Source organism: Oncorhynchus tshawytscha, linkage group LG11 (genome assembly GCF_018296145.1).
Source record: "Oncorhynchus tshawytscha isolate Ot180627B linkage group LG11, Otsh_v2.0, whole genome shotgun sequence".
Classification (NCBI taxonomy): Eukaryota; Metazoa; Chordata; class Actinopteri; order Salmoniformes; family Salmonidae; genus Oncorhynchus; species Oncorhynchus tshawytscha.
The window spans coordinates 53,672,158-53,698,957 of NC_056439.1; the positions used below are offsets into that span (position 1 = coordinate 53,672,158).

The 26,800-nt window shown below is 46.5% G+C and overlaps 1 protein-coding gene across 1 annotated transcript in view; it reads right to left on the bottom strand.

The window, feature by feature from the left end:
• Positions 1–941: 941 nt before the first annotated feature.
• The window catches only part of LOC121847772, a 26,289-nt gene continuing 430 nt past the window's right edge, over positions 942–26,800 (bottom strand). Inside the window, exons 2-3 of the mRNA XM_042330444.1 lie at positions 19,667–20,334; positions 942–2,245 (exon numbers count right to left, since the gene is read on the bottom strand). Of these exons, the coding sequence (XP_042186378.1) occupies positions 2,111–2,245; positions 19,667–20,334 (803 nt within the window). The 3' untranslated portion in view covers positions 942–2,110. The remainder of the gene's footprint in view (positions 2,246–19,666; positions 20,335–26,800) is intronic.

Here is a 26,800-nt window from a genome sequence, read left to right on the forward strand (position 1 = left end):
TGACATCACAATACCCCATAATGACATCACAATACCCCATAATGACATCACAATACCCCATAATGACAAAGCGAAAAACAGACATACCTTTATTTGCATAAGTATTCAGACCCTTTGCTATGAGACTTGAATTTGAGCTCAGGTGCATCCTGTTTCCATTGATCCAGAGTTCCTCTGTGGTGATGGGAGGACCTTCCAGAAGGATAACCATCTCTGCAGCACTCAACAAATCAGGCCTTTATGGTAGTGGCCAGATGGAAGCCACTCCTCAGTAAAAGGCACATGACAGCCCGCTTGGAGTTTGCCAAAAGGCACCTAAAGGACTCTCAGACCATGAGAAACAAGATTCTCTGGTCTGATGAAACCAAGATTGAACTCTTTGGCCTGAATGTCAAGCGTCACGTCTGGAGGAAACCTGGCACCACCCCCCTGAGTAAAAGGTCTGAATAATTATGTAAATGTTATATTTCAGTTTTTTGTTTGTATAAATTTGCTAACGTTTCTAAAAACTTGTTTTTTGTTTCGTCATTATGGTGCACTGTGATGTCATTATGGTGCATTGTGATGTCATTATGGGGTATTGTGATGTCATTATGGTGCATTGTGTGTAGATTGATGAGCTGAATTTTGGGGGGATAACAAAATGTAACAAAATGTGGATAAAGACAAGTTGAATACTTCCTGAATGCTCTGTATATATTAATTTGTATAATTTACAGTGAGATGCTTGTTTAGCAGTGAGTGTGATGAGTGTTTCTTACCTTGTGTTTCTGGTCGAGAACAGAATATACCCATGTTGCATTGAACCTATTCCCGTCCCAAATCTGTTTGTGTTGTCAAATCCTATGGTCATTGTCAAGCAATACAGCACAAACAGATCTGTGACCAGGCTAAGTTAGAAACTGGTTTCATATTATAATGATATCAGATACAAATCTATCTGAGAGTTTACCTTCAAAATTTATTCAAAGCTTCTTTTTTTTCAAAAGTTGGCAATCTATGTAAATACAAATCAACAATCAAAGACGAGAAAAATAAATCCCAACGTGGTTTCCAAGTCGACTTGCATTGTGTGTGTGTGTGTGTTGGCTATATGGGTGATTCACAATTACATTTCTATTTTCAAGAGTACATCTATGGTGTAGAGGTCAGGTCAAACTGCCTGTACTGTATGTAGCTAGTTTGTTTATGTGGTTAAAAAGCTGTTCACATCCTATTGGCTCAATAACTATATACATTATTTTTTCCAGATGTCCTTGAATCATTAATAGAGGACAGTATATAGATGGCTTGTATGCCATATACAATAAACATATATTTATTTTTAATAAAAAAAAGCTTTTATTAAATAAAATGCTTTTCATGTTTACAAACGAATTTAAAATAAAAACCTGAAACGTCTTAAGTCAGTAAGTATTCAACCCCTTTGTTATGGCAACGAGAGCCGTTAACAGGCTGGAAACAGGTGGCCAGGTGTCCGTTAACAGGCTGGAAACAGGTGGCCAGGTGTCCGTTAACAGGCTGGAAACAGGTGGCCAGGTGTCCGTTAACAGGCTGGAAACAGGTGGCCAGGTGTCCGTTAACAGGCTGGAAACAGGTGGCCAGGTGTCCGTTAACAGGCTGGAAACAGGTGGCCAGGTGTCCGTTAACAGGCTGGAAACAGGCGGCCAGGTGTCCGTTAACAGGCTGGAAACAGGTGGCCAGGTGTCCGTTAACAGGCTGGAAACAGGTGGCCAGGTGTCCGTTAACAGGCTGGAAACAGGTGGCCAGGTGTCCGTTAACAGGCTGGAAACAGGTGGCCAGGTGTCCGTTAACAGGCGGCCAGGTGTCCGTTAACAGGCTGGAAACAGGTGTCCGTTAACAGGCTGGAAACAGGTGGCCAGGTGTCCGTTAACAGGCTGGAAACAGGTGGCCAGGTGTCCGTTAACAGGCTGGAAACAGGTGGCCAGGTGTCCGTTAACAGGCGGCCAGGTGTCCGTTAACAGGCGGCCAGGTGTCCGTTAACAGGTGGCCAGGTGTCCGTTAACAGGTGGCCAGGTGTCCGTTAACAGGCTGGAAACAGGTGGCCAGGTGTCCGTTAACAGGCTGGAAACAGGTGGCCAGGTGTCCGTTAACAGGTGGCCAGGTGTCCGTTAACAGGCTGGAAACAGGTGGCCAGGTGTCCGTTAACAGGCTGGAAACAGGTGGCCAGGTGTCCGTTAACAGGCTGGAAACAGGTGGCCAGGTGCAGCTCAGCGTGACACACCTGGAGAAGGAGTGAGAACATCAGACGCTGGAGACAGTAGGTACACATTTCTACAGTTTAAAAAAAAAATTCTACCAACTTCATGTTGCTGAACATACTGGTCCCTATCCCAAATGGCTGTACTTGGTTAGGAAGCTACAGTGCCTTCATAAAGTATTCACACCCACTGGCCTTCACACAGTACCCCATAAAGTGGAATTATTTCTACAAATTATTAAAAATAAAAAGTTGAAATGTCTTGAGTCAATAAGTATTCAACCCCTTTGTTATGGCCTAAATAAGGTCAGGAGTAAACATTTGCTTTAGGGCTAGGCATCCCGCTAGCGAGACAACTTCCGGGGAAACTGGAGGGCTGCCCAATTCAATTAAATAATCATATCAATTATGAATATTAAACACGTAGGTACATAAGTGTTTTATATCGGCTGAAAGCTTAAATTCTTGTTCATCTAACTGAACTGTCCGATTTACAGTAGCCATTACAGCAAAAGCATGCCATGTGATTGTTGGAGGACAGTTCCCCACAAAATATTTTTCTACCGGCACAGGTGTCATAAATTCACAAATAAGGATTAAATATTCACTTACTTTTTGAAAATCTTCCTCTGATTTGTCATCCAAAGGGTCCCAGCTATAACATGTAGTGTTGTTTTGTTAGATAAAATCTGCGCCATCGATTTGATTCAACATGCAGAGAAAGGAATCCAAAAATCTACCCCTAAACTTTGTTTCAACAAGTCAAAATAGATTTCTATCCACTCCTCAGATACCCTAAAATGTAATCAAACTATAACATTTCTTACGAAAAGAAGTATGTTCAATAGGAAACCGAATTTAGCAGGTGTGTCCTGTCTTCATGGCACGTGCATACACGAATTTCCAAGACTGTGTCCCTGTACTACAACTGATATTTCTTATTTGTTTTTGAAGTTATAAGCCTGCAACCTTGAACATAGACTGCTGACACCCTGTGGAAGCCATAGGAATTGCATCCAGGGAGCTAATTTTCAACATGACCTTATACTTGCCATTCTAAGAGGATGGTCTCTCAAAAAAAAAACATTCCGGGTGGTTTTTCTCCTACTATATCAATTGTGTTATATTGTCCTACATTATTTTAACATTTCTACAAACTTCAAAGTGTTTTATTTCCTATGGTACCTATTATATGCGTACTCTGGCTTCAGGGCCTTAGCAACAGGCAGTTTACTTTGGGCACGTGATTCAGGCGGAAATTGAGAAAAAAGGGGCATAGCCCTAAGTCACATAAAAGGTTGCATGGACTCATTCTGTGTGCAATAATAGTGTTTAACATGATTTATGAGTGACTACGTCATCTCTTTCCCCACACATACAATTATCTGTAAGGTCCCTCGGTCCAGCAGTGAATTTCAAATACAGATTCAACCACAAACACCAGGGAGCTTTTCCAATGCCTCGCAAAGAAGGGCACCTATTGGTAGATGGGTAAAAAAAAAGCAGACATTGAATATCCCTTTGAGCATGGTGAAGTTATTAATTACACTTTGGATGGTATATCAATACACCCGGTCACTACAAAGATATAGGCGTCCTTCATAACTCAGTTGCCGGAGAGGAAGGAAACTGCTCAGGGATTTCAAATCAAATCAAATTTTATTTGTCACATACACATGGTTAGCAGATGTTAATGCGTGTAGCGAAATGCTTGTGCTTCTAGTTTAAAGGGATAAAGAATATGTTCATAAAGATATATGAATGAGTGATGGTACAGAACGGCATAGGCAAGATGCAGTAGATGGTGTAGAGTACAGTATATACATATGAGATGAGTAATGTAGGGTATGTAAACATTATATTAAGTGACATTGTTTAAAGTGGCTAGTGATACATTTTTACATAAATTTCCAGCAATTTCCATTATTAAAGTGGCTGGAGTTGAGTCAGTATGTTGGCAGCAGTCACTCAATGTTAGTGGTGGCTGTTAAACAGTCTGATGGCCTTGAGATAGAAGCTGTTTTTCAGTCTCTCGGTCCCTGCTTTGATGCACCTGTACTGACCTCACCTTCTGGATGATAGCGGGGTGAACAGGCTGTGGCTCAGTGTGGTTGTTGTCCTTGATGATCTTTTTGTCCTTCCTGTGACATTGGGTGGTGTAGGTGTCCTGGAGGGCAGGTAGTTTGCCACCGGTGATGCGTTGTGCAGACCTCACTACCCTCTGGAGAGACTTACGGTTGTGGGCGGAGCAGTTGCCGTACCAGGCGGTGATACAGCCCGACAGGATGCTCTCGATTGTGAATCTGTAGAAGTTTGGGAGTGCTTTTGGTGACAAGCCGAATTTCTTCAGCCTCCTGAGGTTGAAGAGGCGCTGCTGTGCTTCCTTCCTGAAGTCCACAATCATATCCTTTCTTTTGTTGATGTTGAGTGTGAGGTTATTTTCCTGACACCACACTCTGAGGGCCCTCACCTCCTCCCTGTAGGCCGTCTCGTCGTTGTTGGTAATCAAGCCTACCACTGTAGTGTCGTCCGCAAAGTTGATGATTGAGTTGGAGGCGTGCGTGGCCACGCAGTCGTGGGTGAACAGGGAGTACAGGAGAGGAATCAGAACGCACCCTTGTGGGGCCCCAGTGTTGAGGATCAGCGGGGTGGAGATGTTGTTACCTTCCCTCACCACCTGGGGGCGGCCTGTCAGGAAGTCCAGTACCCAGTTGCACAGGGCGGGGTCGAGACCCAGGGTCTCGAGTTTGATGACGAGCTTGGAGGGTACCATGGTGTTAAATGCTGAGCTGTAGTCGATGAACAGCATTCTCACATAGGTATTCCTCTTGTCCAGATGGGTTAGGGCCGTGTCCAGTGTGGTTGCGATTGCATCATCTATGGACCTATTGGTGTGGTAAGCAAATTGGAGTGGGTCTAGGGTGTCAGGTAGGGTGGAGGTGATATGGTCCTTGACTAGTCTCTCAAAGCACTTCATGATGACGGAAGTGAGTGCTACGGGGCGGTAGTCGTTTAGCTCAGTTACCTTAGCTTTCTTGGGAACGGGAACAATGGTGGCCCTCTTGAAGCATGTGGGAACAGCAGACTGGGATAAGGATTGATTGAATATGTCCGTAAACACACCAGCCAGTTGGTCTGCGCATGCTCTGAGGATGCGGCTGGGGATGCCGTCTGGGCCTGCAGCCTTGCGAGGGTTAACACGTTTAAATGTTTTACTCACGTTGGCTGCAGTGAAGGAGAGCCCGCAGGTTTGGTAGCGGGCCGTGTCAGTGGCACTGTATTGTCCTCAAAGCCAGCAAAAAAGTTATTTAGTCTGCCTGGGAGCAACATGGTCCGCGACGGGGCTGGTTTTCTTTTTGTAATCCGTGATTGACTGTAGACCCTGCCACATACCTCTTGTGTCTGAGCCGTTGAATTGCGACTCTACTTTGCCTCTATACTGACACTTAGCTTGTTTGATTGCCTTGCGGAAGGAATAGCTTCACTGTTTGTATTCGGTCATGTTTCCGGTCACCTTGCCCTGGTTAAAAGCTGTGGTTCGCGCTTTCAGTTTCACGCGAATGCTGACATTAATCCATGGTTTCTTGTTTGGGAAAGTTTTAATCATTGCTGTGGGTATAATGAACTCGCTCACCAAATCAGCGTATTCGTCAATGTTGTTGGACGCAATGCGAAACATATCCCAATCCACGTGATCGAAGCAGTCTTGAAGCGTGGAATCAGATAGGTCGGACCAGCGTTGAACAGACCTGAGCACGGGAGCTTCTTGTTTTAGTTTCTGTCTGTAGGCTGGAAGCAGCAAAATGGAGTCGGGGGAGAAGGGCGGGGGAGGGCCTTATATGCGTTGCGGAAGTTAGAATAACAATGATCCAGGGTTTTACCAGCCCTGGTAGCACAATCGATATGCTGATATAATTTAGGGAGTCTTGTTTTCAGATTAGCCTTGTTAAAATCCCCAGCTACAATGAATGCAGCCTCAGGATATGTGATTTCTAGTTTACATAGAGTCAAATAAAGTTCGTTCAGGGCCATCGATGTGTCTGCTTGGAGGGAATATGATTATAATCGAAGAGAATTCCCTTGGTAGATAATGCAGTCGACATTTGATCGTGAGGAATTCTAAATCAGGTGAACAGAAGGACTTGAGTTCCTGTATGTTGTTGTGAACACACCACGTCTCGTTAATCATAAGGCATACCCCCCCCCGCCCCTCTTCTTACCAGAAAGATGCTTGTTTCTGTCGGTGCGATGCGTGAAGAAACCAGCTGGCTGCACCGACTCCGATAGCGTCTATCGAGTGAGCCATGTTTCCGTGAAGCAAAGAACGTTACAGTCTCTGATGTCTCTCTGGAATGCTACCCTTGCTCGGATTTCATCAACCTTGTTGTCAAGAGACTGGACATTGGCGAGTAGTATACTAGGGAGTGGTGCGCGATGTGCCCGTCTCCGGAGCCTGACCAGAAGACCGCTTCGTTTCCCCCTTTTACGTCGACGTTGTTTTGGTTCGCCGGCTGGGATCCGATCCGTTGTCCTGGTATAATTAACTAGACAGGACCTACCTGCTGCTAGGTATAATTAACTAGACAGGACCTACCTGCTGCTAGGTATAATTACCTAGGCAGGACCTACCTGCTGCTAGGTATAATTACCAAGGCAGGCCCTACCTGCTGCTAGGTATAATTACCTAGGCAGGACCTACCTGCTGCTAGGTATAATTACCTAGACAGGACCTACCTGCTGCTAGGTATAATTACCTAGGCAGGACCTACCTGCTGCTGGGTATAATTAACTAGGCAGGACCTACCTGCTGCTAGGTATAATTACCTAGGCAGGACCTACCTGTCTTTCCCTGGTCTTAGTATTTTGTGTTTTCTTTATTATTTTGGCCAGGCCAGGGTGTGACATGGGTTTATTATGTGGTGTGTTTAGTCTTGTTTTTTTTGTAGGTATTGGGATTGTGGTATAGTGGGGTTATCTAGAAAAGTCTATGGTTGCCTGAAGTAGTTCTCAATCAGAGCCAGGTGTTTATTGTTGTCTCTGATTGGAAACCATATTTAGGCAGCCATATTCTTTGAGTGTTTGGTGGGTGATTGTTCCTGTCTCTGTGTTTGTTTGCACCAGATAGGCTGTTTAGGTTTTCACGTTCCGTTTCTTGTTTTGTATTGTTCGTGTTTATTCGTTCATTAAACATGTATCAAAATTACTACGCTGCATTTTGGTCCGATCCTTGCTACACCTCCTCTTCAGAGGAGATAGAAGAAAACCGTAACACTACCTGCTGCTAGGTATAATTAACTACGCAGGACCTACCTGCTGCTAGGTATAATTAACTACGCAGGACCTACCTGCTGCTAGGTATAATTAACTACGCAGGACCTACCTGCTGCTAGGTATAATTAACTACGCAGGACCTACCTGCTGCTAGGAATAATTAACTACGCAGGACCTACCTGCTGCTAGGTATAATTAACTACGCAGGACCTACCTGCTGCTAGGTATAATTAACTACGCAGGACCTACCTGCTGCTAGGTATAATTAACTACGCAGGACCTACCTGCTGCTAGGTATAATTAACTACGCAGGACCTACCTGCTGCTAGGTATAATTAACTACGCAGGACCTACCTGCTGCTAGGTATAATTAACTAGGGAGGACCTACCTGCTGCTAGGTATAATTACCTAGGCAGGACCTACCTGCTGCTAGGTATAATTACCTAGGCAGGACCTACCTGCTGCTAGGTATAATTACCTAGGCAGGACCTACCTGCTGCTAGGTATAATTACCTAGGCAGGACCTACCTGCTGCTAGGTATAATTACCTAGGCAGGACCTACCTGCTGCTAGGTATAATTACCTAGGCAGGACCTACCTGCTGCTAGGTATAATTACCTAGGCAGGACCTACCTGCTGCTAGGTATAATTACCTAGGCAGGACCTACCTGCTGCTAGGTATAATTACCTAGGCAGGACCTACCTGCTGCTAGGTATAATTACCTAGGCAGGACCTACCTGCTGCTAGGTATAATTACCTAGGCAGGACCTACCTGCTGCTAGGTATAATTACCTAGGCAGGACCTACCTGCTGCTAGGTATAATTACCTAGGCAGGACCTACCTGCTGCTAGGTATAATTACCTAGGCAGGACCTACCTGCTGCTAGGTATAATTACCTAGGCAGGACCTACCTGCTGCTAGGTATAATTACCTAGGCAGGACCTACCTGCTGCTAGGTATAATTACCTAGGCAGGACCTACCTGCTGCTAGGTATAATTACCTAGGCAGGACCTACCTGCTGCTAGGTATAATTACCTAGGCAGGACCTACCTGCTGCTAGGTATAATTACCTAGGCAGGACCTACCTGCTGCTAGGTATAATTACCTAGGCAGGACCTACCTGCTGCTAGGTATAATTACCTAGGCAGGACCTACCTGCTGCTAGGTATAATTACCTAGGCAGGACCTACCTGCTGCTAGGTATAATTACCTAGGCAGGACCTACCTGCTGCTAGGTATAATTACCTAGGCAGGACCTACCTGCTGCTAGGTATAATTACCTAGGCAGGACCTACCTGCTGCTAGGTATAATTACCTAGGCAGGACCTACCTGCTGCTAGGTATAATTACCTAGGCAGGACCTACCTGCTGCTAGGTATAATTACCTAGGCAGGACCTACCTGCTGCTAGGTATAATTACCTAGGCAGGACCTACCTGCTGCTAGGTATAATTACCTAGGCAGGACCTACCTGCTGCTAGGTATAATTACCTAGGCAGGACCTACCTGCTGCTAGGTATAATTACCTAGGCAGGACCTACCTGCTGCTAGGTATAATTACCTAGGCAGGACCTACCTGCTGCTAGGTATAATTACCTAGGCAGGACCTACCTGCTGCTAGGTATAATTACCTAGGCAGGACCTACCTGCTGCTAGGTATAATTACCTAGGCAGGACCTACCTGCTGCTAGGTATAATTACCTAGGCAGGACCTACCTGCTGCTAGGTATAATTACCTAGGCAGGACCTACCTGCTGCTAGGTATAATTACCTAGGCAGGACCTACCTGCTGCTAGGTATAATTACCTAGGCAGGACCTACCTGCTGCTAGGTATAATTACCTAGGCAGGACCTACCTGCTGCTAGGTATAATTACCTAGGCAGGACCTACCTGCTGCTAGGTATAGGCAGGAATTACCTAGGCAGGACCTACCTGCTGCTAGGTATAATTACCTAGGCAGGACCTACCTGCTGCTAGGTATAATTACCTAGGCAGGACCTACCTGCTGCTAGGTATAATTACCTAGGCAGGACCTACCTGCTGCTAGGTATAATTACCTAGGCAGGACCTACCTGCTGCTAGGTATAATTACCTAGGCAGGACCTACCTGCTAGGCTACCTAGGTAGGACCTACCTAGGCAGGACCTAGGCCTGCTGCTAGGTATAATTACCTAGGCAGGACCTACCTGCTGCTAGGTATAATTACCTAGGCAGGACCTACCTGCTGCTAGGTATAATTACCTAGGCAGGACCTACCTGCTGCTAGGTATAATTACCTAGGCAGGACCTACCTGCTGCTAGGTATAATTACCTAGGCAGGACCTACCTGCTGCTAGGTATAATTACCTAGGCAGGACCTACCTGCTGCTAGGTATAATTACCTAGGCAGGACCTACCTGCTGCTAGGTATAATTACCTAGGCAGGACCTACCTGCTGCTAGGTATAATTACCTAGGCAGGACCTACCTGCTGCTAGGTATAATTACCTAGGCAGGACCTACCTGCTGCTAGGTATAATTACCTAGGCAGGACCTACCTGCTGCTAGGTATAATTACCTAGGCAGGACCTACCTGCTGCTAGGTATAATTAACTAGACAGGACCTACCTGCTGCTAGGTATAATTAACTAGACAGGACCTACCTGCTGCTAGGTATAATTAAGAATAAGGCATAACAACAAGCCCGCTACTTTCTAGCAAAGAGCATGTTAGGTAGTGAAATGAAAAACAGGGTTTGTTATGTGTACATCACAGGAGATTGGAGGCTTCTTCTTTGGGGAGAACGGGCTCGTGGTAAAGGCTGGGGCGGAATGAGTGGAATGGATACGGTTCCATTCGCTCAGTTTGGGGAGAACGGGCTCGTGGTAACGGCTGGGGCGGAATAAGTGGAATGGATACGGTTCGATTCGCTCAGTTTGGGGAGATCGGGCTCATGGTAACGGCTGGGGCGGAATAAGTGGAATGGATACGGTTCGATTCGCTCAGTTTGGGGAGATCGGGCTCATGGTAACGGCTGTGGCGGAATAAGTGGAATGGATACGGTTCCATTCGCTCAGTTTGGGGAGATCGGGCTCATGGTAACGGCTGGGGCGGAATAAGTGGAATGGATACGGTTCCATTCGCTCAGTTTGGGGAGAACGGGCTCGTGGTAACGGCTGGGGCGGAGTTGGTGGAATGGATACGGTTCCATTCGCTCAGATCCGGACATTATTATGAGTCCTGTTTTATACAACTGAATGGTTACTAGGTGACAGACAGTGGTGATTTTAGCATGTACATCTTGGTGTGCAAACTCCCCCCCCCCCCCCCCCACCCCCAAAAAAAAAAATTTTGAGGATGCATGCCAGCAAAGCCACTACACTACACACTAAACAATACAGTCATTGCACTATAATGGTGACAACAAGCAGTTAGGGCCTTATAAAGCTGTCCCAACAGCAGAGCTTTCTATTCAGAACCATGGAGTGAATCCTCTGCTACACCTGGCTATCAGGGGAACCTTGTCTGGCAGTCAAACAGTTCATTTAGCCTCATTTAAAAAACCTCACTGACATGGCTGACTTGGTTAAACGAATGTGGTTTCTACTGACAATCAAAATGTACAAACTATGGCATAAGGGGATAAGAGGAAATCCGTCATTTCGATTAAGACATTAATGAGCGAGCTAGGACGAAAGTAGTCAATATAACTATTTGTTCAGCACTTTTGAAATTTACAGCAACGGAATTCAGAACATGGACCGTTCTTACAGTATTCTCCCTGTACACCAAGTCAGAACCGTAGGATAAATAAAGGGGGCATATAAGCAGACAATGAAAGCTCTTACAATATTCAATGATTACATTTTTCTAAGACAGGATATAGGCTACATGTGCAACACCACGTCAGAACAGTAGGCTAAATTATGAGGGGAAAACTTACCAAATTATTAGCATGAGACACATGGGCTACTAACAGCTTACTACACAACCTACACTTAGTATTACTTTCTTAGCTACAGTATACATATCTCCCTGGCATATTCCATCATTTATGCAGCAGCATAGAATACATTTTCTCACCTTGTTGTGCTGTGCTCACTTAAACAGGAAGATGGCGCGTCGATCCTTCACGAGAAAATGTCAACATCAAACTTTGTCATCAAAAGTATGGCATTCTCTGGATTTATGTTGCTTTCAAGACAACTGGGAAATCGAGAGAAAACAACAAGGTTGAATCAGTGATCGGCCCGACTTGGAATTCCGAGTTGGATGATCGTATTTTCCCAGTCGGAGCTCCCCAGTTGTCTTGAACACGGCAGAAGTCATGCTGGATTGACAGCATGGCCAATGTATTCAACCTTTTGTGGCCCATGGTGTTGAATGTTTATCATTTTAAGCTTGGTAAAGAGACCCTTAAACCCAGACTTGGACCACACACCCACTCCACTGAACAGCAGGCTAGTGATTGCTTTGCAACACAAGCAGTTAGCCACTGATTCCTTCCAAAACACTCATTGTTGAATTTGCAATTTCCAACTCGTTGTGTAATGTTTATTTCCAATGGCCGATGAGCACCGATATGTTTTATCTATAATTTATCTTTATATGACAAGAGTTTAAAAGGATTTGCCAGTAGATTGTCGACTTGATTCATGATGATGAGTGCTAGCTAAGATTTTGAAAGTATGATGTTGACATGATCAGTCCAATCAAAGCTACTGTATTTATAATGTGATGTAATGTCATTTTATCTGTGGCCAATGACCTTGAGCCTTCTTGGATGAGCACATCGAATGTAACTCTATGGCAGCACCCAGGGGGCTTGAATTTTCAAGCTCTACCCATAGATTTTGCAGTGACGTAGTGTCCATGAGTGACAGAACACTGAGCCAATCACGGAGCAACTAGAGAACATTACCAACCCCTATACTCCATATTTTCCACTGGCTGCCCCACCACCACAGAAAGCACTGAGCTAGGCTGAAACACCTGCATTTTGGAGCTGCCTTACTCAAGAAAGCAGAAAAGAGGCCATGTTTGTAGCTTTATTTACTCAAATGTATATATATTTTTTTATACATTGTTTGCAAATTGATATGTGACACGTTTTAATGCCAAAAAAACATGCCAAACAGGCCATTTTTTAAATAAAAAATAAACAGGTGGGGCTTTGATTGACAGGTTGCCACTGGTTAAAACGCATATTTAGGAAGTTTGTGTGTAGTAATGGATAGGAGATTAAAAGATATAGACAGCTCTGCATCCACCTATAGGACAGCTCTGCCTCTGCATCCACCTATAGGACAGCTCTGCCTCTACCTATAGGACAGCTCTGCATCCACCTATAGGACAGCTCTGCCTCTGCATCCACCTATAGGACAGCTCTGCCTCTACCTATAGGACAGCTCTGCCTCTGCATCCACCTATAGGACAGCTCTGCCTCTGCATCCACCTATAGGACAGCTCTGCCTCTGCATCCACCTATAGGACAGCTCTGCCTCTGCATCCACCTATAGGACAGCTCTGCCTCTGCATCCACCTATAGGACAGCTCTGCCTCTGCATCCACCTATAGGACAGCTCTGCCTCTACCTATAGGACAGCTCTGCCTCTGCATCCACCTATAGGACAGCTCTGCCTCTGCATCCACCTATAGGACAGCTCTGCCTCTGCATCCACCTATAGGACAGCTCTGCCTCTGCATCCACCTATAGGACAGCTCTGCCTCTGCATCCACCTATAGGACAGCTCTGCCTCTGCATCCACCTATAGGACAGCTCTGCCTCTGCATCCACCTATAGGACAGCTCTGCCTCTGCATCCACCTATAGGACAGCTCTGCCTCTGCATCCACCTATAGGACAGCTCTGCCTCTGCATCCACCTATAGGACAGCTCTATGGGTTGATTAAAATCTATAGACAGCTCTGCCTCTGCATCCACCTATAGGACAGCTCTGCCTCTACATCCACCTATAGGACAGCTCTGCCTCTACCTATAGGACAGCTCTGCCTCTACCTATAGGACAGCTCTGCCTCTGCATCCACCTATAGGACAGCTCTGCCTCTGCATCCACCTATAGGACAGCTCTATGGGTTGATTAAAATCTATAGACAGCTCTGCCTCTGCATCCACCTATAGGACAGCTCTGCCTCTGCATCCACCTATAGGACAGCTCTGCCTCTGCATGCACCTATAGGACAGCTCTGCCTCTGCATCCACCCATAGGACAGCTCTGCCTCTACATCCACCTATAGGACAGCTCTGCCTCTACATCCACTTATAGGACAGCTCTGCCTCTACATCCACCTATTGGACAGCTCTGCCTCTACATCCACCTATAGGACAGCTCTGCCTCTGCATCCACCTATAGGACAGCTCTGCCTCTGCATCCACCTATAGGACAGCTCTGCCTCTACATCCACCTATTGGACAGCTCTGCCTCTACATCCACCTATAGGACAGCTCTGCCTCTGCATCCACCTATTGGACAGCTCTGCCTCTACATCCACCTATTGGACAGCTCTGCCTCTACATCCACCTATAGGACAGCTCTGCCTCTACATCCACCTATAGGACAGCTCTGCCTCTACATCCACCTATAGGACAGCTCTGCCTCTACATCCACCTATAGGACAGCTCTGCCTCTACATCCACCTATAGGACAGCTCTGCCTCTACATCCACCTATAGGACAGCTCTGCCTCTACATCCACCTATTGGACAGCTCTGCCTCTACATCCACCTATAGGACAGCTCTGCCTCTACATCCACCTATTGGACAGCTCTGCCTCTACATCCACCTATTGGACAGCTCTGCCTCTACATCCACCTATAGGACAGCTCTGCCTCTACATCCACCTATAGGACAGCTCTGCCTCTACATCCACCTATAGGACAGCTCTGCCTCTACATCCACCTATAGGACAGCTCTGCCTCTACATCCACATATTGGACAGCTCTGCCTCTACATCCACATATTGGACAGCTCTGCCTCTACATCCACATATTGGACAGCTCTGCCTCTACATCCACATATTGGACAGCTCTGCCTCTACCTATAGGACAGCTCTGCCTCTACCTATAGGACAGCTCTGCCTCTACATCCACCTATAGGACAGCTCTGCCTCTACATCCACCTATAGGACAGCTCTGCCTCTACATCCACCTATTGGACAGCTCTGCCTCTACATCCACCTATTGGACAGCTCTGCCTCTACATCCACCTATTGGACAGCTCTGCCTCTACATCCACCTATTGGACAGCTCTGCCTCTACATCCACCTATTGGACAGCTCTGCCTCTACATCCACCTATTGGACAGCTCTGCCTCTACAGCTCTGCCTCTACATCCACCTATTGGACAGCTCTGCCTCTACATCCACCTATTGGACAGCTCTGCCTCTGCATCCACCTATTGGACAGCTCTGCCTCTACATCCACCTATAGGACAGCTCTGCCTCTGCATCCACCTATTGGAAAGCTCTGCCTCTACCTATAGGACAGCTCTGCCTCTACATCCATCTATTGGACAGATCTGCCTCTACATCCACCTATTGGACAGCTCTGCCTCTACATCCACCTATTGGACAGCTCTGCCTCTACATCCACCTATTGGACAGCTCTGCCTCTACATCCACCTATTGGACAGCTCTGCCTCTACATCCACCTATAGGACAGCTCTGCCTCTACATCCACCTATTGGACAGCTCTGCCTCTACATTAACCTATTGGACAGCTCTGCCTCTACATCCACCTATTGGACAGCTCTGCCTCTACATCCACCTATTGGACAGCTCTGCCTCTACATCCACCTATTGGACAGCTCTGCCTCTACATCCACCTATTGGACAGCTCTGCCTCTACATCCACCTATTGGACAGCTCTGCCTCTACATCCACCTATTGGACAGCTCTGCCTCTACATCCACCTATTGGACAGCTCTGCCTCTACATCCACCTAATGGACAGCTCTGCCTCTACATCCACCTATTGGACAGCTCTGCCTCTACATCCACCTATTGGACAGCTCTGCCTCTACATCCACCTATTGGACAGCTCTGCCTCTACATCCACCTATTGGACAGCTCTGCCTCTACATCCACCTATTGGACAGCTCTGCCTCTACATCCACCTATTGGACAGCTCTGGCTCTACATCCACCTATTGGACAGCTCTGCCTCTACATCCACCTATTGGACAGCTCTGCCTCTACATCCACCTATTGGACAGCTCTGACTCTACATCCACCTATTGGACAGCTCTGCCTCTACATCCACCTATAGGACAGCTCTGCCTCTACATCCACCTATTGGACAGCTCTGCCTCTGCATCCACCTATAGGACAGCTCTGCCTCTACTTCCACCTATAGGACAGCTCTGCCTCTACATCCACCTATAGGACAGCTCTGCCTCTACATCCACCTATAGGACAGCTCTGCCTCTACATCCACCTATAGGACAGCTCTGCCTCTGCATCCACCTATAGGACAGCTCTGCCTCTGCATCCACCTATAGGACAGCTCTGCCTCTACATCCACCTATAGGACAGCTCTGCCTCTACATCCACCTATTGGACAGCTCTGCCTCTGCATCCACCTATAGGACAGCTCTGCCTCTACATCCACCTATTGGACAGCTCTGCCTCTACATCCACCGATTGGACAGCTCTGCCTCTGCATCCACCTATAGGACAGCTCTGCCTCTACATCCACCGATTGGACAGCTCTGCCTCTGCATCCACCTATAGGACAGCTCTGCCTCTACATCCACCTATTGGACAGCTCTGCCTCTACATCTACCGATTGGACAGCTCTGCCTCTACATCCACCTATAGGACAGCTCTGCCTCTGCATCCACCTATAGGACAGCTCTGCCTCTGCATCCACCTATAGGACAGCTCTGCCTCTGCATCCACCTATAGGACAGCTCTGCCTCTGCATCCACCTATAGGACAGCTCTGCCTCTGCATCCACCTATAGGACAGCTCTGCCTCTGCATCCACCTATAGGACAGCTCTGCCTCTGCATCCACCTATAGGACAGCTCTATGGGTTGATTAAAATCTATAGGACAGCTCTGCCTCTGCATCCACCTATAGGACAGCTCTGCCTCTGCATCCACCTATAGGACAGCTCTATGGGTTGATTAAAATCTATAGGACAGCTCTGCCTCTACATCCACCTATAGGACAGCTCTGCGTCTACATCCACTTATAGGACAGCTCTGCCTCTACATCCACTTATTGGACAGCTCTGCCTCTGCATCCACCTATTGGACAGCTCTGCCTCTACATCCACCTATTGGACAGCTCTGCCTCTACATCCACCTATAGGACAGCTCTGCCTCTACATCCACCTATAGGACAGCTCTGCCTCTGCATCCACCTATTGGACAGCTCTGCCTCTACCTATAGGACAGCTCTGCCTCTACATCCACCTATAGGACAGCTCTGCCTCTACATCCACCTATTGGACAGCTCTGCCTCTACATCCACCTATTGGACAGCTCTGCCTCTACATCCACCTATAGGACAGCTCTGCCTCTACATCCACCTATTGGACAGCTCTGCCTCTACATCCACCTATTGGACAGCTCTGCCTCTACATCCACCTATTGGACAGCTCTGCCTCTACATCCACCTATTGGACAGCTCTGCCTCTACATCCACCTATTGGACAGCTCTGCCTCTACATCCACCTATTGGACAGCTCTGCCTCTACATCCACCTATTGGACAGCTCTGCCTCTACATCCACCTATTGGACAGCTCTGCCTCTACATCCACCTATTGGACAGCTCTGCCTCTACATCCACCTATTGGACAGCTCTGCCTCTACATCCACCTATTGGACAGCTCTGCCTCTACATCCACCTATTGGACAGCTCTGCCTCTACATCCACCTATTGGACAGCTCTGCCTCTACATCCACCTATTGGACAGCTCTGCCTCTACATCCACCTATTGGACAGCTCTGCCTCTACATCCACCTATTGGACAGCTCTGCCTCTACATCCACCTATTGGACAGCTCTGCATCTACATCCACCTATTGGACAGCTCTGACTCTACATCCACCTATAGGACAGCTCTGCCTCTACATCCACCTATTGGACAGCTCTGACTCTACATCTACCGATTGGACAGCTCTGCCTCTACATCCACCTATAGGACAGCTCTGCCTCTGCATCCACCTATAGGACAGCTCTGCCTCTGCATCCACCTATAGGACAGCTCTGCCTCTGCATCCACCTATAGGACAGCTCTATGGGTTGATTAAAATCTATAGGACAGCTCTGCCTCTGCATCCACCTATAGGACAGCTCTATGGGTTGATTAAAATCTATAGGACAGCTCTGCCTCTACATCCACCTATAGGACAGCTCTGCGTCTACATCCACTTATAGGACAGCTCTGCCTCTACATCCACCTATTGGACAGCTCTGCCTCTACATCCACCTATTGGACAGCTCTGCCTCTACATCCACCTATTGGACAGCTCTGCATCTACATCCACCTATAGGACAGCTCTGCCTCTGCATCCACCTATAGGACAGCTCTGCCTCTGCATCCACCTATAGGACAGCTCTGCCTCTGCATCCACCTATAGGACAGCTCTATGGGTTGATTAAAATCTATAGGACAGCTCTGCCTCTGCATCCACCTATAGGACAGCTCTATGGGTTGATTAAAATCTATAGGACAGCTCTGCCTCTACATCCACCTATAGGACAGCTCTGCGTCTACATCCACTTATAGGACAGCTCTGCCTCTACATCCACTTATTGGACAGCTCTGCCTCTGCATCCACCTATAGGACAGCTCTGCCTCTGCATCCACCTATAGGACAGCTCTGCCTGTGCATCCACCTATTGGACAGCTCTGCCTCTACATCCACCTATTGGACAGCTCTGCCTCTACATCCACCTATAGGACAGCTCTGCCTCTACATCCACCTATTGGACAGCTCTGCCTCTACATCCACCTATTGGACAGCTCTGCCTCTACATCCACCTATTGGACAGCTCTGCCTCTACATCCACCTATTGGACAGCTCTGCCTCTACATCCACCTATTGGACAGCTCTGCCTCTACATCCACCTATTGGACAGCTCTGCCTCTACATCCACCTATAGGACAGCTCTGCCTCTACATCCACCTATAGGACAGCTCTGCCTCTACATCCACCTATAGGACAGCTCTGCCTCTACATCCACCTATTGGACAGCTCTGCCTCTACATCCACCTATTGGACAGCTCTGCCTCTACATCCACCTATTGGACAGCTCTGCCTCTACATCCACCTATAGGACAGCTCTGCCTCCACTTATAGGACAGCTCTGCCTCCACCTATAGGACAGCTCTGCCTCCACCTATAGGACAGCTCTGCCTCCACCTATAGGACAGCTCTGCCTCTACATCCACCTATAGGACAGCTCTGCCTCTACATCCACCTATTGGACAGCTCTGCCTCTACATCCACCTATTGGACAGCTCTGCCTCTACATCCACCTATTGGACAGCTCTGCCTCTACATCCACCTATAGGACAGCTCTGCCTCCACCTATTGGACAGCTCTGCCTCTACATCCACCTATTGGACAGCTCTGCCTCTACATCCACCTATTGGACAGCTCTGCCTCTACATCCACCTATTGGACAGCTCTGCCTCTACATCCACCTATTGGACAGCTCTGCCTCTACATCCACCTATAGGACAGCTCTGCCTCTACATCCACCTACAGGACAGCTCTGCCTCTACATCCACCTATAGGACAGCTCTGCCTCTACATCCACCTATAGGACAGCTCTGCCTCTACATCCACCTATAGGACAGCTCTGCCTCTACATCCACCTATAGGACAGCTCTGCCTCTACATCCACCTATAGGACAGCTCTGCCTCTACATCCACCTACAGGACAGCTCTGCCTCTACATCCACCTACAGGACAGCTCTGCCTCTACATCCACCTATAGGACAGCTCTGCCTCTACATCCACCTATAGGACAGCTCTGCCTCTACATCCACCTATAGGACAGCTCTGCCTCTACATCCACCTATAGGACAGCTCTATGAGTTACTGGATAAATAACACATGAAAGTGTTCTCCAAGACCAAGGGATCATCTTTCATTCTATAAAAACTGTAGGTGAACATTACAATTGTGTTTGAAACCTCAAAATAATTGTAAACTTACAATTATACAGTTCGCTAGTTCCTCGTCATTTGGATCTCCACGACTTCCTATTCTGGGCCAGGTCCTGACGCGGTGTTGAGTCCCAGGTCCTGACGCGGTGTTGAGTCCCAGGTCCTGATGTGGTGTTGAGTCCCAGGTCCTGACGCGGTGTTGAGTCCCAGGTCCTGACGCGGTGTTGAGTCCCAGGTCCTGATGTGGTGTTGAGTCCCAGGTCCTGACGCGGTGTTGAGTCCCAGGTCCTGATGTGGTGTTGAGTCCCAGGTCCTGATGCGGTGTTGAGTCCCAGGTCCTGATGTGGTGTTGAGTCCCAGGTCCTGATGTGGTGTTGAGTCCCAGGTCCTGATGTGGTGTTGAGTCCCAGGTCCTGATGTGGTGTTGAGTCCCAGGTCCTGATGCGGTGTTGAGTCCCAGGTCCTGATGTGGTGTTGAGTCCCAGGTCCTGATGCGGTGTTGAGTCCCAGGTCCTGATGTGGTGTTGAGTCCCAGGTCCTGATGTGGTGTTGAGTCCCAGGTCCTGATGTGGTGTTGAGTCCCAGGTCCTGATGTGGTGTTGAGTCCCAGGTGTTGAGACCCAGGTCCTGATGTGGTGTTGAGTCCAAAGGTTGTATAACTCCCAGTTCGGGGATGGCTCCTTCGGGATGAGGGTAGGATCCAGAGGTGGGTTCGATCTGCCTACCCTGCTCTCTACTGTGATAGGCTACCCTCTCCTCTCTACTGTAATAGGCTACCCTGCTCTCTACTGTAATAGGCTACTCCCCTCTCTACTGTCATAGGCTACCCTCTCCTCTCTACTGTGATAGGCTACCCTCTCCTCTCTACTGTGATAGGCTACCCTCTCCTCTCTACTGTCATAGACTACTCTCTCCTCTCTACTGTGATAGGCTACCCTCTCCTCTCTACTGTCATAGACTACTCTCTCCTCTCTACTGTGATAGGCTACTCCCTCTCTACTGTCATAGGCTACCCTCTCCTCTCTACTGTGATAGGCTACCCTCTCCTCTCTACTGTAATAGGCTACTCCCCTCTCTACTGTAATAGGCTACTCCCCTCTCTACTGTAATAGGCTACTCCCCTCTCTACTGTCATAGGCTACCCTCTCCTCTCTACTGTGATAGGCTACCCTCTCCTCTCTACTGTAATAGGCTACTCCCCTCTCTACTGTGATAGGCTACCCTCTCCTCTCTACTGTGATAGGCTACCCTCTCCTCTCTACTGTGATAGGCTACCCTCTCCTCTCTACTGTGATAGGCTACCCTCTCCTCTCTACTGTGATAGGCTACCCTCTCCTCTCTACTGTCATAGACTACTCTCTCCTCTCTACTGTGATAGGCTACTCCCCTCTCTACTGTCATAGGCTACCCTCTCCTCTCTACTGTAATAGGCTACCCTCTCCTCTCTACTGTGATAGGCTACCCTCTCCTCTCTACTGTCATAGACTACTCTCTCCTCTCTACTGTGATAGGCTACTCCCCTCTCTACTGTCATAGGCTACCCTCTCCTCTCTACTGTGATAGGCTACCCTCTCCTCTCTACTGTAATAGGCTACTCCCCTCTCTACTGTCATAGGCTACCCTCTCCTCTCTACTGTGATAGGCTACCCTCTCCTCTCTACTGTGATAGGCTACCCTCTCCTCTCTACTGTGATAGGCTACCCTCTCCTCTCTACTGTGATAGGCTACCCTCTCCTCTCTACTGTGATAGGCTACCCTCTCTCCTCTCTACTGTCATAGACTACTCTCTCCTCTCTACTGTGATAGGCTACTCCCCTCTCTACTGTCATAGGCTACCCTCTCCTCTCTACTGTAATAGGCTACCCTCTCCTCTCTACTGTGATAGGCTACCCTCTCCTCTCTACTGTCATAGACTACTCTCTCCTCTCTACTGTGATAGGCTACTCCCTCTCTACTGTCATAGGCTACCCTCTCCTCTCTACTGTGATAGGCTACCCTCTCCTCTCTACTGTGATAGGCTACCCTCTCCTCTCTACTGTCATAGACTACTCTCTCCTCTCTACTGTGATAGGCTACTCCCCTCTCTACTGTCATAGACTACTCTCTCCTCTCTACTGTGATAGGCTACTCCCCTCTCTACTGTCATAGGCTACCCTCTCCTCTCTACTGTGATAGGCTACCCTCTCCTCTCTACTGTGATAGGCTACCCTCTCCTCTCTACTGTCATAGACTACTCTCTCCTCTCTACTGTGATAGGCTACTCCCCTCTCTACTGTCATAGACTACTCTCTCCTCTCTACTGTAATAGGCTACTCCCCTCTCTACTGTGATAGGCTACCCTCTCCTCTCTACTGTGATAGGCTACCCTCTCCTCTCTACTGTCATAGACTACTCTCTCCTCTCTACTGTAATAGGCTACTCCCCTCTCTACTGTGATAGGCTACTCCCCTCTCTACTGTGATAGGCTACCCTCTCCTCTCTACTGTAATAGGCTACTCCCCTCTCTACTGTAATAGGCTACTCCCCTCTCTACTGTGATAGGCTACTCCCCTCTCTACTGTCATAGGCTACCCTCTCCTCTCTACTGTGATAGGCTACTCCCCTCTCAACTGTAATAGGCTACCCTCTCCTCTCTACTGTCATAGACTACTCTCTCCTCTCTACTGTAATAGGCTACTCCCCTCTCCCCGACCCCAGAAGAACATCTTTGGTTTCTGTCTATTCTGCTTGTATACAATGGTTGTTTTTCTTGTGTTCTCATAATATAATATTAGTTAAATTAACTATTCCCATGTAAAACTCAATTCAAAGATAACTTATAATAAAATGTTATTTATATTTAGACTGGACTCCCCACTCAAACCATTTGTGACCTGATGCTCAAACCTTTTGTGACCTGGTCCTTCCTATTCCCCCTGCCCTGCAAGGCCAGAAACCACTGAAGCACTGTAGCCTATGCTGCCCAGGCCAACAGAATGAGAGCGAGCCTCACACACGCCCTCTGCTGGTAAAGGTGAGTAGAGCACCTCTTAGTATTATTGGAAGGCGTTACAATGGCAAACCCCATTAAAAAGGGTTCTGAACGGTCATTCTGAAAAGTACTTTTTTCCTCTCATGGTTAACTACCAGGAAGTTTGGAAAAAAAGATAAACTGAGTGGGCTTATATTCATGAGCTCGTTTTGACCGACGGCTCTTTGAAAAAAAGGCCTACGTCAAGACACTTTGGATGCGGCGTTGCAGTAAAATCATCTCAAGCAAATTTTGCGTGAATGATATCGAAATGTTTGTATACAGCTCCCATTCGGCGTGTCTCTCGTGATGCGGTTCACAGCAGTACTGGCGGATGAACGAGCCTTCTCCTCCACTTGTCTTCCATGCTCGCTGTAGACATAGCTCACTAGTAAATAGCTAAACACCAGACACAGACGTAATGGGAAACATATAATTATCGTTGCCATAGATACGGTGAACTTTTTAACTATATTTGCGGACACGCTACAGTCACATTTTGCCACGAGTAGAGTAGCTACCTAGTTATATAAACCACAACCCTCTGCAAATGCCTTCTCCGATGTTGTTCACTTGTACTCATTTAAATGAGTTAAGAGAATAGCATGTTAACTCATTTAAATACACCAAATGGGTAAGAGAATAGCATGTTACCCATTTGGTGTATTTAAATGAGTTGAGAGAATAGCATGTTACCCATTTGGTGTATTTAAATGAGTTGAGAGAATAGCATGTTACCCATTTGGTGTATTTAAATGAGTTGAGAGAATAGCATGTTACCCATTTGGTGTATTTAAATGAGTTGAGAGAATAGCATGTTACCCATTTGGTGTATTTAAATGAGTTGAGAGAATAGCATGTTACCCATTTGGTGTATTTAAATGAGTTGAGAGAATAGCATGTTACCCATTTGGTGTATTTAAATGAGTTGAGAGAATAGCATGTTACCCATTTGGTGTATTTAAATGAGTTGAGAGAATAGCATGTTACCCATTTGGTGTATTTAAATGAGTTGAGAGAATAGCATGTTACCCATTTGGTGTATTTAAATGAGTTGAGAGAATAGCATGTTACCCATTTGGTGTATTTAAATGAGTTGAGAGAATAGCATGTTACCCATTTGGTGTATTTAAATGAGTTAAGGTGACATCACTCTATCCCGTGAATAATGAATCCAAGTGTTTGACATGGAGGAGGGGACGAGTAACTTTATGATCAAACGTTGATCAATGTAGAAGAAACAGTCATTTAATACTTTTATATTCCTTCTTTGATCTGGTTTCTTTCAAATATCATCACATTTCATGACAAGCATGACCTTTTAAGTGCACTACCTACACCAGGGCCCATAGAGTTCTGGTCTAAAGTAGTGCACTATATAGGGAATAGGGCTCTGGTCTAAAGTAGTGCACTATATAGAGAATAGGGCTCTGGTCTAAAGTAGTGTAATATATAGGGAATAGGGCTCTGGTCTAAAGTAGTGCACTATATAGAGAATAGGGCTCTGGTCTAAAGTAGTGCACTATATAGGGAATAGGGCTCTGGTCTATAGTAGTGCACTATATAGGGAATAGGGCTCTGGTCTAAAGTAGTGCACTATATAGGGAATAGGGCTCTGGTCTATAGTAGTGCACTATATAGAGAATAGGGCTCTGGTCTAAAGTAGTCCACTATATAGGGAATAGGGCTCTGGTCTATAGTAGTGCACTACCTACACCAGGGCCCATAGAGTTCTGGTCTAAAGTAGTGCACTATATAGGGAATAGGGCTCTGGTCTAAAGTAGTGCACTATATAGGGAATAGGGCTCTGGTCTAAAGTAGTGCACTATATAGGGAATAGGGCTCTGGTCTATAGTAGTGCACTATATAGAGAATAGGGCTCTGGTCTAAAGTAGTCCACTATATAGGGAATAGGGCTCTGGTCTATAGTAGTGCACTATATAGAGAATAGGGCTCTGGTCTAAAGTAGTGCACTATATAGGGAATAGGGCTCTGGTCTATAGTAGTACCACTATATAGGGAATAGGGCTCTGGTCTAAAGTAGTCCACTATATAGGGAATAGGGCTCTGGTCTAAAGTAGTGCACTATATAGGGAATAGGGCTCTGGTCTATAGTAGTACACTATATAGGGAATAGGGCTCTGGTCTAAAGTAGTGCACTATATAGGGAATAGGGCTCTGGTCTAAAGTAGTGCACTATGTAGGGAATAGGGCTCTGGTCTAAAGTAGTGCACTATATAGGGAATAGGGCTCTGGTCTAAAGTAGTCCACTATATAGGGAATAGGGCTCTGGTCTAAAGTAGTGCACTATGTAGGGAATAGGGCTCTGGTCTAAAGTAGTGCACTATATAGGGAATAGGGCTCTGGTCTAAAGTAGTCCACTATATAGGGAATAGGGCTCTGGTCTATAGTAGTACCACTATATAGGGAATAGGGCTCTGGTCTATAGTAGTGCACTATATAGAGAATAGGGCTCTGGTCTAAAGTAGTGCACTATATAGGGAATAGGGCTCTGGTCTATAGTAGTGCACTATATAGAGAATAGGGCTCTGGTCTAAAGTAGTGCACTATGGATACTAGGGATACTACGGGGGTAAAAACAAAGTTATTCATAGTAACTGAGATTTTATAAAATAGATCATTTTTTCTGATAGTCATAAGGAATGAGATTCTATCCACTTCCTCGTCTGTTAGAGCACGGGCAGCGCCATTGAGACAGATACAACATGAGTGGAATTTTGTTTCTTATGATTATCAGTAAAAATGTACTAATTTATCAAATATTGATTACTAATGTCTATCTTTGTAAGACTATAAATTACCCAGCTTTGGAGATGTTAGAAGGTCTGTTTCCGTGCTTCTGAGAGGAGCTGACTACTGTACCGGGAGTCTTTCAGCTATTGCGTTACGCTAATGATATCTTAATTTCAATAATGTCCAAACTGCACGCAGAGACATAAAAATTAGAAAAATCCTGAAAATCTCGCAGTATCCCTTTAAGAGCTGGAATCCATTGTGGTGAAACTGTCCGTATGCGATAAAGGAAAATACGTTACCTAAAAACAACGATTTTTTTTCCCCCCCAGACATCATTGCACGCGCGATCATGTACTATGATTTTTTTTTTACCACGATGCGCCTGGGGTGACCAGCGGCGCTGTTTCAAACAAATGCAGATCTTTAACGGCTGAAGATAAACGAGAGCAAGTCGAGAGAAGAAAAAAAACTACACACATCTACGTCATAACTGCTGTTTTGTTTGGTCCAAATTAAATGAATTAACTTTTTACAGACGGAACAGAGTGACGAGGCTCCTGTGTATTTATTTTTACGCTGATCATACCTTTTTTTTGTACCTACATTTTCCCACCTTCCTTTCCTACGACGGAGAAGAGCTTCTGGACATCAGAACAGTGATGATTTGGATGAGGATTTCTGCCTCAGTGATTCAGGCTGCGATACGGCTCATCCCGGACCAGGCCCAAATCCCAGACACTCAAAAAAGGAAGCGGCGACGTTATAGAGGCCGGCGATACCTGACAAGACTATGTAGGCGAGTGGATAAACCCGCTTCGCTCCACCGTTCTATTGGCAAAGGTGCAATCACTGGAGAATAAACTGGACAAGCTCCATTCGAGATCAACATGATCTGAAGAACTGTAATATCCAATGTTTCTCCGAGTCGTGGCTGAACAAGGACATGGTTAATATTATTAGTGGTTTTCCTATTCATCTGATAGAAGGGTAGCGTCGGGCAAACTCAATGGGGGTGGTGTGTGACTCTGTCAACAACAGCTGGTGAACGATCTCTAATATTAAGGAAGTCTTGAGGTTCTGCTCTTCTGAGTTAGAATACCTCATGATAAGCTGTAGAACATACTATTTACCCAGAGACTTTTCATCTATATTTCTTGTTGTTGTCTATTTACGACCAAAAACTGATGCTGGCACTTACGAGTGGTATAGGGCCATAAGCAAAAAAAGAAAATGATTTTAATTCAGGAAATCTCAAATCTGTTTTTACCTCATTTCTACCAGCATGTCATCTGTGCAACTAGAAGCACAAAAACTCTAGATCACCTTTACTCTGCACAGAGATGTGTACAAAGCTCGCCCTCGCCCTCCATTTGGCAAATCTGACCATAAATCTATCCTTCTTATTCCTGCTTACAA